The 12969-nt window shown below is 33.4% G+C and overlaps 1 protein-coding gene across 1 annotated transcript; it reads left to right on the top strand.

Annotated features, from left to right (window-relative positions):
- The first annotated feature begins 5635 nt into the window (after window positions 1-5635).
- Window positions 5636-11234, top strand: LOC110918786 (dihydropyrimidine dehydrogenase (NADP(+)), chloroplastic). The gene is made up of 7 exons (XM_022163072.2): window positions 5636-6125; window positions 7050-7313; window positions 8097-8267; window positions 8738-8850; window positions 9998-10184; window positions 10750-10859; window positions 10951-11234. The coding sequence occupies exons 1-7, from the start codon at window positions 5853-5855 to the stop codon at window positions 11105-11107; spliced, it is 1275 nt and encodes a 424-aa protein (XP_022018764.1). The 5' UTR covers window positions 5636-5852; the 3' UTR covers window positions 11108-11234.
- Window positions 11235-12969: the final 1735 nt, after the last annotated feature.

Below are 12969 nucleotides of genomic sequence, written 5' to 3' on the forward strand. Positions count from 1 at the left end.
ATATATGGATTTCATCGACTTAGAAACTAAGTGTTCTTGACCTTTCTGTTTAGAACTTTCAGGTTGTTTTGAACATGTAAGTCTTTGTTTAAGGAAAGTTGTTTTAATATCCATTTAATGTAGCTAGAAAAGATTATAAGCTACTAGAACAACAATGATCCTCAAAGAAACCTTTTGTAAGAAAGGTAAGATGATTTTTTGATAAATAATTCTCTTCTGAGCATAATCATTAACAATCAATCTTGCTTTTAGTGTCTTAACGTTTGCATTTGGATTTAGGTAATTCAACCAAATCCCAAACGTTATTTTGACACAAAAAATCAAATTTGCTAATAACAATTTTTATTCCATTTAGAAAATTGATTGATGCTAATGGCTTAATTAGAAGAGGTAGGATCTGTAAACTTTCTAATATTCATTTCAACTTCAGTCAAGGAGGATACATAATCATCAAAGTTAAACCTAGATGACCTCCGTAGTTGATTATTGGGTTGTATTATGAGTTTCAGTTTTATGGATTAACTCTTGATTAAGTTGCTATCATTTTCAAGATTCTAAGTGTGTAAGAGTTGGTGGAGTATGGTGTACAAGCGGTGTAATCGGAGTAAATGTAATAAGTCTCTTCCTCCCGCCTCTTGTACTTCTTGCAAGTCATGATAAGGACTTTTACTACTCCCACTAATTTTAGAAATCACTAAAAAATTTAGCATACTTATGATCAACATTAGAAGGCCAATAGATTCTAATAGAGAAACAAGTTAATGATGTAACTCATTGTAGTTTCTCTGTTTGAGGATTATAATTTTGGTAAGAAATCTGAGTGTGCCCACGTTTAAGCAACAATGAAACTTTTGTTAGAGTAGCAGTAGATTCTTAAAGAGAAAAGTTGTGAAGAAGCAATGTCTTGTACAAGAGGTATAAATTGAGGTAACAACAAGTTTTCACTCCCCTACCTCTTGCAACTCTCGCAAGTTAAGATTAAGACACTTAATGCTCCCACTAACCATTTAGATCTCTAGGAATGCTACAAGATAAGTTTCAATGATGTACGTGCTGTGGGAACCTGTCATATATGTCAGACTTGATTTCCTTAATGTCCAGATGTTATAAAATTTTGAGGGACATATTTAGAAGGAATCATAGTATATATGAATTAATTTCTTTAATACCTTTATTCATATAAGACATATTAAATACAAGTAAATATTATGATAAATGAATTATGTCTGAATATTCCATTTTGGGATAAGTTCAAATGAAATATAACTTCTAATGGAACTTAATTTATTCCCTTAGCCATTTAAATATTAAGGCTTATAACACATGCTCATAAGTCACTAAGAATGAGATTTGATAATATTTCATCCTTCATTAACCTAGTCATGATTTCTCATGAAATTTGGTCTTAATGGATGTAATTTGTAAGTCTCATTTTTCTTTTGTTAAATTTTCATTTTCATGATAATAAAAGGTTGTGAAAAAGTGTAGCATCATCTAGTTCTATCTTATAAGGTTTCTATCAAGATTGAGATGACAAATAATATGAGAGTTTAAGGTAAGAGTGACTTTGTTTTAACCATGCAAACCTCACAACTGTCATAATGTAGCTTTTATATTGATACTAAATTCTGAATAATCTACAGAATATATAAGGTATCATAAAGCCCAATTATAAAACAGTTTATTATGGTTCTTATAGTCTTAACATAAAATTTTGCCACTAACTCTCATGTTAATTATTTGTTGATTTCTAGTAAGGAAACACATAGAACTAGAGTCAACCGGTCATGTGTTGGTTAGAACATTTCCATTAGCAGACTTAAATATCATAAATATCTTACTACTTATCTTAGCCAACTGTTCCATTGAATTATGGATAGTCTCGATGCTCATGCGTAGTTTAATGGCATAAACCTGCTGTGAGACTTTCCTTTGAAGATACTTATAGCTGGAAGTAGTAGTTGTACACTATCTCTGAATCTTAAAAGTATACTCCTTTCAGGTTTAGTGGCGGTGAGATGAACAACATCTAATTTTCCAGTTTCATGCATTCCTTTTCCTGTACATATGTTGCTAATCAACACACTCATTTTCCTTTGGTACTCTTGAGTGTTATAGTTGATTCTTAAGGAAACTTATGGTATTAGTGGAAAAGTTATATGTAATGCACCGGAAAAGTGTAATGATTTCCATGTGTAAACCTTTAAATTATGGGTCATGGTATTGTACATCATGATGTATTCACATATGCCACAAACTTTATAGTAAGAATCTAGAGTAATGCATGCGTCTTAGGAGTTATTTTGATTCTTCCAAAGAAAACAAATTAGTCTTGGGAAATCTAGAATAGCTCCCATGATAGCAATAATGAAATGAGTTCTTATTATCATAAGAGATATAATAGTTGACTTATCCCACTAGTCATGCTCTAGTTTTCTTCTGTAATACTTTTATCAGAAAAGAGCAGTAGGACTATCATATCTTAAGAAATAATCAACAATCCAACAAGAGAAAATTTTGTAGAAACTCTTTAGTAAGCAAAACATTTTAGGTTTTGAAATTAGAGTGGATAAAATAGATGAGATACAAACCTAAGAAGAAACTTGGAGTAATTTACATTATGGGGTAATCAAGTAAGGCAGACACAAATTATTATATTGAAGATATAGTCTACTATAACACCAAAATAACAGACTAATTTAAGGTTCTACCTGTTTGGCTTCGCTTTGGCTTTGCAAAATTCAGACATTATGAATGTAAATAAATAACAGATTGTCTTGATGTTCTAAATAAATTTGGCTTCGCTTTGGTTTTGACCAAAATTTATGCATTATGAACATACATAATAGACTGACTTATTGTTGAACTTTGGCTTCGCTTTGGCTTTGACCAAAATTCATGTATTATGAACATACGTAAATAAAAACCAACTTAATGTTCTGCCTGAACTTTGGCTTCGCTTTGGCTTTGACCAAATTTCAGGCATAATGAACGATATAAATAATAGACCGTCTTTAGTGTTCTACATGAACTCTGGCTTCGCTTTGCCTTTGACCAAAATTCATATATTATGAACACACATAAACATAGACTGTCTCAATGTTCTACATGAACTTTGGCTTCGCTTTGGCTTTGACCAAAATTCATGTATCATGATGAACATACATAAATAATAAGGTAAAACACATAAATATAACATAACACCTTTAGGCCAGAAATGAAATATTTATGTACATTATGCTAATAATTTATTATGTGTGTCATTAAACAATTAGTTGTTGGGTTCATTATCCAACAATACACATAATAACATAAAATGACATAAATTAAAATTGGGCCATAAGTAATGGTCATATGAAACCAAATAAAATAAGGCTTCCAAAAATAAGGCATGCAAAAGTTATATATTTTCGCATAGAGGATATGCAAAATAATTTATACAAAATATATCACATGCGAAAACCTAAAAGGGCATAACATAAATATATGTGACTAGTGATATTACTTTTAATCACAAAATTATGTTGGCCCAAGTAAAAAGTCTTGACAATAAAACCCATTAATTCACTTTGAGCCCATTATTTTATTTAAACCCATCATTACTCTGATTTTTAATCACAAAATTATATCCCCACTAACTTCATAGGAATACAAAACAAAAGTGAATGAAACTATTTGGTGAAGTCTGATGGTCAGACGCAAAGAGTGAAATTTAACAAGTCTGGAGCGATTATCTTTAAAGATGGACCCACCAATTAAGAGTCAATATTCATCATTCATGTATAAAAATAAACTAATCAAATTGGCATGATCCAAATCTTATGAATAATAAATTCATGTACAAAAATCATAGTAAAACAATTTATAGATATTAAATGAATTAATTCATGAGTGCAATTCATATTCAAATGTATCATTCAGATAACACTTCCACAATTTAATTGATTTTGAAAGGACTGATCATTTCATGAATAACGATTCATGGAATATTTGAATAAATTTATTGTATATATTTTAACTTCCAATTTCATAAGATCCATAGGTATGCTTTTGCAGATCACGTGATGTAAAGCAAAAAAAAAAAAAAAAAAAAAAAAAAAAAAAAAAACAAGGTAACAGATCGAATAACATGGTCAGATTGATATAATCAACATCGCTCTGATACCACATATTGATTATATCTTTAAACATGGGTTAAAAACATAGAACTCTAATCCTGTTTATTCAATCATAATATACCAAGATAGAGATACTTACTTGTAGGGATGATTATCTTTAAGAATAAAGATGAAGCCATGATTCCCGTTATGGTACCTTGTGTTGATGGATCACACTAGAGAGAATTTTTGTATTGGTGTTCTACCAGAGTTTTTGATCACCACTTATCATCAATATATAATAGATCAATGAATAATGGTCATGAATAGTGATCCGTTATAAAAACTCTATGTATTCTCTATTAATGGTACCTAAAGGGAAATCATAATTGCCCCTTGAACTAATCAATATTTACAATTACTACCATCAAGTAATTGTCGGAGACTAGTTATGTCATATTGGTAATGTTACCAAATGATCCGTAAGGCCACATCAACGGGTTATTTCTAACACTTGATGCTTTGAAGAAAAATGGAGATGAAGGCAGGCTCTCTATATCATGCTCTTCTTTCGATCTCTCTCTTCTCGTTCTCTTCTCTTTTTTTTCTCTAATTTCTCTCTCTGCAATTATAATGAAAGAAGAGGGATAATGGTATCTTGGGATAAGTAAAGTGAATTCAAAATTTGAATAGAAGAACCCAGGTATTTATGATAACCAATGTTTTAAAAACCGGTAAATACGGCCGGTATTACCGGTCTCGGATGTAAATCCGGTACGAAACACTCCGGTAAATTAGTGAAACGGCATAAGAGTTGTACCGGCGGTAAAACCCGGTATACCGGTTTGAACCGTAATACCGGTACCGACCCAAGGTAATTTTTTGGGTTTGGAACTTTGGTTGGTTTTTAAGGTCCATCCCCCAACTTTAACCGTAAAATGTTTTGGCTTCCCTCATAGACGTAAAAATAATCAAAATTCAAAAGCATCATTACTTCATCTCTTACGGTTCATCACCTGCTCATCTACGACACCCTGTCCTTCTTCATCAAGCTTCCAGTTTCATTTTCATCGGTAATTTTTCTTATCTTTTTCTTTGAATTGTTGTTACTTTTTAAGTAAGAGATGGTGATGGTATTTCAGTATTTCTGAATTGTTATTACTGGGTCGGAAGAGAACTAGAGATGATGCGGTGTTGGTGGCTTAATCTTAGTGGCCAATGAAAGTGCATTTGTTGTGCATACACATTCGAAACTAAAACAATCCTTCTGCCCATTCATTTTTAGTATATAAAACAGTTGAATTATTAGCTTGATGGTGTTTTTTATATTCGTACTTAATGTACACATTACTTAATGTACAAAATATATAGTTAACTAGACAATCCGGTTGAACCATCTAGTATAACCTAATTTAACCGGTTAAATCATTTTTTAGGTGAATTCAGCATGAGTTAAAAATCGGTTTTTAAAACATTGATGATAAACGGAGAATATGATTTGAAAAGGATAGCTTAAATGGCTATCACTTCAGCATTTTCATGTGATATTAAGAAAGATAGACCAGTACAAAATTATCATCGATCAATAATCAACCATTAAGATTCTTTAAAATCCAAAATTTCCATTATTAAACTATATATATAGTTTTACCTTTTCAAACCCAATATATTTAAACCCAGTTTTATCAGATTCCTAGATATTCACTTTCATCATCTTCCTCCATTTCAATCACAACATCATCTCTCTCCAACAATATGTCATCTTCACTGGGTCTAACCCATCTCACCGGCCTCTCATCCTCCGGGCCCTCTTTTCCGCCCTCTCACCGCCGTTATAACGGCAGACCAAGAACTTCTAGTTTCAAGATCGTTGCTTCAGAAACCATACAAGAACCCGATCTCAGCGTCACCGTTAACGGGTTGCATATGCCAAACCCATTCGTAATCGGGTCGGGTCCACCCGGTACAAACTATAAAGTCATGAAAAAAGCCTTTGATGAAGGCTGGGGTGCTGTTATTGCTAAAACAGTAATATCTTTAAACTATAAAAATAATTTTATTTATTTAATTTTTTCTATTCAGTTAGAAGAATTTGAAGCTGGTTGTTGGTATTTGAGCTTTCGTAGTAATTAGATTATCTGATTATTCTGGTTTAAATGATCAGATTTGGATAATTTAACAAGGAGAGATGTTATAAGAAAATTGGATTCAGGTTTGACTTTGAAGAGTCAAACTAGTTTTTAGCTTAGAGGTGTATAAAAAACCGGGTTGGGAACCTAGCTTGATTCGAAAACCGGTTTGGTTGAACCAGTTTGGACCAGAACCAACCCGTAGAGTTGAAACCAGTTTTGTCCAAACCGGGTCAGGTTGAAACCGGCTTTTGAGGATCGGGTTTGACCAGTTTGAATACCGGTTCAGTTTAGGTTTGATACCGGTTCAGTTTAGGTTTGACTTACCGGTCAAACCTAAACTGAACCGGTATTAAAACTGGTCAAACCCGATCCTCAAAAGCCGGTTTCAACCCGACCCGGTTTGGACAAAACCTGATTTGACTATCTTTGACCCAACTCGAACTGGTTTGGACCCAAAACCTGATCTGTGTACCTTTATTAAAATTTGATGAAGGATGATAAATAGTTTGTTAGATTAGAGAAAAAATGATTAATATGTTAAAATATATGCTCTGATCATTTCATTTCAATTTGGATATATAAATAAATAATGTAATTGATTTTTCTGCATTAATAACAACTTGCTTGTTTTTGGATCTTTGTGGGATTGGTGAAAGATTCATCATTAGATTATTTCCAAGCTTGTTATTGTGTAATGAAACTCAGTATTAAAGGGTGAAATTACCTAATTACTCCTTCTTCTAAGTCATGAAGATTTATATTTCTGGTCAGTTTTTTATTTATTTGAATCAAGATTCTAACTTTTATTGATAATATTCAGGTGTCACTAGATGCTGCAAAAGTTATTAACGTAACGCCTAGATATGCACGGTTAAGAGCAGGAGCAAATGGCTCAGCCAAAGGGCAGATTATCGGTTGGGAGAATATTGAACTTATAAGTGATCGGCCGTTGGAAGTAATGTTAAATGAATTTAAACTATTAAAAGAAGAATATCCCGATAGGATACTTATTGCGTCGATTATGGAAGAATACAACAAAGCAGCATGGGAGGAACTTATTGATCGAGTGGAGCAAACGGGGATTGTAAGTTTTTTAAATAAACCAATGTGGCATGTGTCGTCCTTTTTTATAAACGAATCGGTTTGAATTGAGGTTTTATCTCAAATAAAATTAATTATCTTAGCTATAAATGGCACCTGTTAAACACATTTCGACATATTTAGTTATAATGGGTCGGGTTGTGTTTTATATCAATGGATCAAAGAGAAAAGTCGCTAAACAGGAAATGGGTCAAGCAAACAGTTTGACCCATTTCTATAAATGGGTCAATTTTGAATCTATTAGTATTAAACAGCTCAGATAAAAAAAATTGCGAACAACGATACTTGTCAGACACGTTGACACTTTTGACCCATCTACATATAACGGGTCGATTTGGATTGTAACTTATCAGCTTATCTCAAACAGGTTGAATCAAAATGTTTAGCTAAAACGATTACAGTCATAGCAGTTTTGACCCGGGTATTTATAATGGGTCGATCCAGGTCGTGTGTCTTCTCAGACTTGTCAAATATAAAAATGGGAACGGGCCAAACTGTTTGGAAGTTGCCGAAAGTCTTTTAAATGTAGATTATTATTGTAGTAATAATTTGTTTTATCAACCCAATTTATCAAAATATTGAAATAGACAAATAAATGTTTGCGGGTCAACCCAACTTGTCTTAACCCAAGCCCATTTTGACCCGTTACCCAACCCGCCTGACATGCCCATTTTACCACCTCTATAAATAAAATGTAAATTCATTGAAGTCAAACATTATTCTTTATTTGACTTTAGCATGTAATTGTTATAACATTTTTTCATAGGATGCTATTGAAGTAAATTTCTCTTGTCCCCATGGTATGCCCGAAAGAAAAATGGGTGCTGCAGTGGGGCAAGATTGTGATTTATTGGAAGAAGTTTGTGGATGGATTAACGCAAAAGCTACAGTTCCCGTTTGGGCAAAAATGACTCCAAATATAACAGATATCACTCAGGTATGTGTGTTTGATTCTTGTTTTTGTTTTCATTTTAAGCGCGTGCGCCTCGAGGCGCGCCTCAAAACGAAACGGTCAAAAAACGATTCTGAGACACGCCTCAGGGGGTTTATACTGTATGTGCGCCTCAGGGGTTTTTGATATTTGTTTTTGATGTTTTTGAGTTTTTGTGTCGAGTTCAAGCAATTTATGTCTTTTTTATGTGTGTTTTTATTATTTTGATGAATTTGATGATGAATTTAGTTAGTATTACTATTTTTATAAGATATATAATATTTATATTTATTTTTTAACTCCACCTCGGTTCGCCTCGAGGCTTATGCCTCATGAGGCGAAGGGAAAACGCCTTGAAACTCGTTTCCGTTTTTTTAAACCTTGGGTATGCATCATATTGCTTAAGTAAAAGATCTTGTTTTCACTTATATTTCTTGTTTTCTTTCTGGTAACACCAAAACTGTTTTCTTTTATAGCCAGCGAGGGTTTCTCTAAGATCCGGATGTGAGGGCGTAGCTGCAATTAACACAATCATGAGTGTTATGGGCATTAATTTGAAGACATTACATCCCGAGCCTTGTGTTGAGGGGTTAGTATATTAAATTAAACCGATTTTTTTGGACAAGCTAATATTTTTTTTGAAAGGCTTAATTTTTGTCACCAATGGGATTTGAACCCTCACCACATAGAAAGGCAAAACTTTATCCAACACCTTGATACCACTGGGTCAAATGAGCATTTTGCTCATTTACTTATGAATGGGGTTATGTTTAATCTTCAACAGGCCAAACAACAAAAATAAAAAAATAAAAAATAAAAACATGTCAGCTAAAAAGGACAAAGGTTGACTGGATCCGACGCATTGAAGTCGGCCTTTTAATGCATAAAATCTCTTAAATCATTTCATTTGAAAAAAACAGATTACTATTGAAATAATTTGATTTTTGTAATCATATTTGGTACACTATTATTATATAAAATATAAAAAAATCTTTATATAAATTATAAAGTGTTTGCGTTGATTGGGTTATGTTTTATCTCTTAACTCGTCAGGTAAAATCAGAAAATTTAGCTAAAAATGGAACACGTCAATCCGGTTGAAAGTGAATAAGTGAACTTTATTCAATAAAATCTCGTACATCGTTTTATCCAAACCGTTATTGTTGTGAATTGTGATAATCATAGTTATCACTAATAATCATGGTTGTAAAAGTCCCGCCTAGGCTCCGAGTACTCGCTACAAGGTAGGTTGCCGAGGCCAGAGTATTGTTTGCCTAGGCCAATTACTCCCCGAGTAATCTCCGTCTAGGCCGAGTACATCCCGAGTACTCTCAAATCCGACTAGGGAGCGCCTAGCGACTTTTGCAACCATGCTAATAATATGATTTATATTTGTATTTGGCACATCTAATCAGAAAATTAAAGAAGGAACAAATCAAACTTTGCATAAGCCATTGAAGTTGTATTTAATGCATTAAGCTTAAAACCTCCTAACTTATCATATATGGAAAAGATAGATTCTTATTGAAATATATATTAATTTTGCAATCATATCTGATTCTTAACTGTTTATATAAAATTATAAGACAAAAGTTTTTTTGGGTCAACCCAACCGCACCTGTTTCAACCCATACAAAGATTTATCATTTGGATCCAAACCCGCTCCGCCCATTTTGTCACTTCTACATGGCTTTTTAAACGTTGGAAGCTTACAGATTTACTTGTGTGCCACTCAGATATTCGACTCCAGGTGGCTATTCTTCAAAAGCTGTTCATCCTATTGCACTTGGAAAAGTAATGAGCATCGCACAAATGATGAAAAATGAATTTCAAGATGGAGATTATTCGCTTTCTGGGATTGGTGGTGTTGAGACCGGTGGTGATGCTGCTGAATTTATTCTTCTTGGTGCAAATACCGTTCAGGTTTGACTTTTTTTCATTTCTCAAAATAATATTTTTCATCTTAATATGATTGTGCATAACCCGTTTTTGTCTGGCTCAATTTGGGTCTAACGAGCTAAGAGTATCAAAAAAAGACCTACCAATTTTTTTTTTTTTTTTAGAATATTTGTCTTGTTACTTTACTAATGGCTTTTGTAATTATATTATATATATTAGTTATTTATGAAATATCGAAAAAACAAGTGTTGGCAGGTCATAATGGTTCATTTTGGTACGTATTGGGTTTGGTTGGCCCGAAAACACTTTTTTTCCAAAAAAATAAATAAATTATTTATATAAATCATCAGTGTGTCAAATTGGATCATAAAAAAATTATATTTTCAATAAAAGCTTCAATTTTTAGTAAGTTTATTTAGAAGGCTTTATGTATTAGAAATACAGTTTGGGTGACTTTTGACCCGTTTCCTTTTATGCTTACTTCTTTTATAAAATTAACCTGCGTTATTCATAAGTACATGGGTCGAAATTCACACCAAACCGAACTAATTTTTCTGAATAGCAATAATCATAATAGTGCATTATGTAGGTCTGCACGGGTGTGATGATGTACGGATATGATCTGGTTTCAAAACTCTGTTCAGAGCTCAAAGACTTCATGAGAACTCATAACTTTTCAACCATAGAAGAATTTAGAGGGTATGCATTCAATATCACAGTTTTCCATTTTTATGTTATAAACAGACCCCCCCCCCCCCCAAGCGCGTCTGAATTTAACGGTTTTATGCAGTGCGTCACTTCAATACTTCACTACACACACGGAACTTGTGAGAATACAACAAGAAGCAATTCGGGAACGAAGGGCGATCAAAAAAGGCTTGCAATCTGATAAAGATTGGACTGGAGATGGATTTGTGAAAGAAAGTGAAAGTATGGTTTCTAATTGATCAAAAGAAAAAGACTTGAAATAATTACCAATAAGTTGTTTCTACTTTTGCAGCATTTTTTTTTGGAAGAATTTTATGTAAATTTACACATTTTAATCTTTATAAATAAAGTGGTCTTTGTTGTATAGATTACAAATTTTATACAGTCGATTATTTAGGATGTTTAAAAGTGCGCCTAGGGCGCGAGGTAATCAGAAACACATCTTAGAGCCCCGAGGCGGCTCTTTATGCACATGTTCAAGATTGGTGAAAATTAAGGTTTGAAATGATGAGAGGGTGAAAATTAAGGTTTGAATGATGAGAGATATGTAGCTATTGATTGCACATGATGCTTATTTGGTTCTACAGAGAGCAACGACTTGTGTATGTGAAGCGCTTGTGGCGTGTCTTGGCTTTTGGGACCTAAACGTCTAGGAGTGTGATAGGGTTTGGATTTGTGATGAATTCTGATAGATGGAATCTAGAGAAGATAATAGAAACAAGGACCAAACGATTGTATTACTGAATACATCCCATATCACATACCCCATCTTGAAGATAATATTCTATTTTATTAAAGGGAAAGTTACAAAGATAGTTCCGGGTCGTGCCCTCTCTAACTGCATATGCGGGAGCCTAACAAACTAAACAAACTCAATCCTGCCTCCCTAAGGATTTATTGATACCTATTTACAGAAATATAAGTTGCACTTGACCCCATCCCAAAATAGACAAATGACATTTAGACTAAAACTAGAACATGATTCCTATTAGAGTGCCTAATGTTTTTGTATAACCAAGGTTGTGATGTGTACATTGAAAATGATGATGTGATAATGAATAAAAGGATATCTTAATTATATGAAGGAGCTCTAAATTGTGATGTCTGGATGGAATTTTTTTTAAAAGGGGTACACAAATGATTACATATTCTATTTTATTAACAGTTTTGTTCTAGTAAACCTTTTCTAAGATGGGGTATGTGATATGGGATGTGCAATCAGGCATTTTGTTGGATCGCAGTATTTTGGATGGCCATTAATTATTATTAATGAAACTCTATCTTGGCTTAAGAAATCCAAATTCAAATCACTTATGTCAAAGTCGATTTTGAGAAAGCTTAAGACTCTCTCAACTTGGACTTTATTGATTAAGCGCTCCTTTAATGAATTTCCCCACTTTATGGAGAAACTAGATCCAGGGAATTCTACCTTCTTCTCGTTCGTTGTTTCTTGTCAATGATCTAGGCCCACCCTTGAATTTCAATACAAGCGAAGTGTGAGGCAAGGTGACTGCTTATCACCTTACATCTTCATCATCACCGTGAAAGCCTTGACTTGCTCAATTATTCAGACATGCTCTATGAGGATTATGTGTGGTATAGGTACTCCGCATGACGAACCTACCTTATCACTTCTTATAAACGCAGATGTAGTCCTTATGGTTGGGGAATGGTCGACCTCGAATGTATAAAACATTGAGAGGGTTGATGAGATGTTTTCATTTAGTCTCTCGTTTAAAGTTCACCTTTAATAAATCTTGTTTATTCGGTGTTCGAGTGGACGATGCATGCATAGAAGAAATGGTTGCTAAACTCAATTTAAACCCGATTGCCTTCCTTTGACCTACTTGGATCTCCAAAAAGGTAAGTGTAATTTGGTTCTTAAATATGAATGTCTTTAAAAGTTAACATTCTTGGTTGGAGAGCGTTGTTAAACCGGCTTCCTACTAAGGATGCTCTACCTAGAAGGAGAATACAAGTCAGATCTCTTTTGTGCCCTCTGTGTGGTAACATGTGATGGGAAAAAAGGCGAAACCTGATCACAAATGGTAAACAAAAACACGGAAGCAAATATTGTTTGACCAAAATTTTCCCAAACTTG

This window comes from Helianthus annuus, chromosome 16 (assembly GCF_002127325.2).
Source record: "Helianthus annuus cultivar XRQ/B chromosome 16, HanXRQr2.0-SUNRISE, whole genome shotgun sequence".
Classification (NCBI taxonomy): domain Eukaryota; kingdom Viridiplantae; phylum Streptophyta; class Magnoliopsida; order Asterales; family Asteraceae; genus Helianthus; species Helianthus annuus.

What these genes read in the sequence shown, in the direction of transcription:
- LOC110918786 (XM_022163072.2), top strand. Translation starts at nt 5,853, where the DNA reads ATGTCATCTTCACTGGGTCTAACCCATCTCACCGGCCTCTCATCCTCC. An exon ending in ATATAACAGATATCACTCAG is followed by an intron (nt 8,268 to 8,737) that starts GTATGTGTGTTT and finishes TTTCTTTTATAG; the next exon opens with CCAGCGAGGGTTTCTCTAAG. An exon ending in TTGGTGCAAATACCGTTCAG is followed by an intron (nt 10,185 to 10,749) that starts GTTTGACTTTTT and finishes TGCATTATGTAG; the next exon opens with GTCTGCACGGGTGTGATGAT.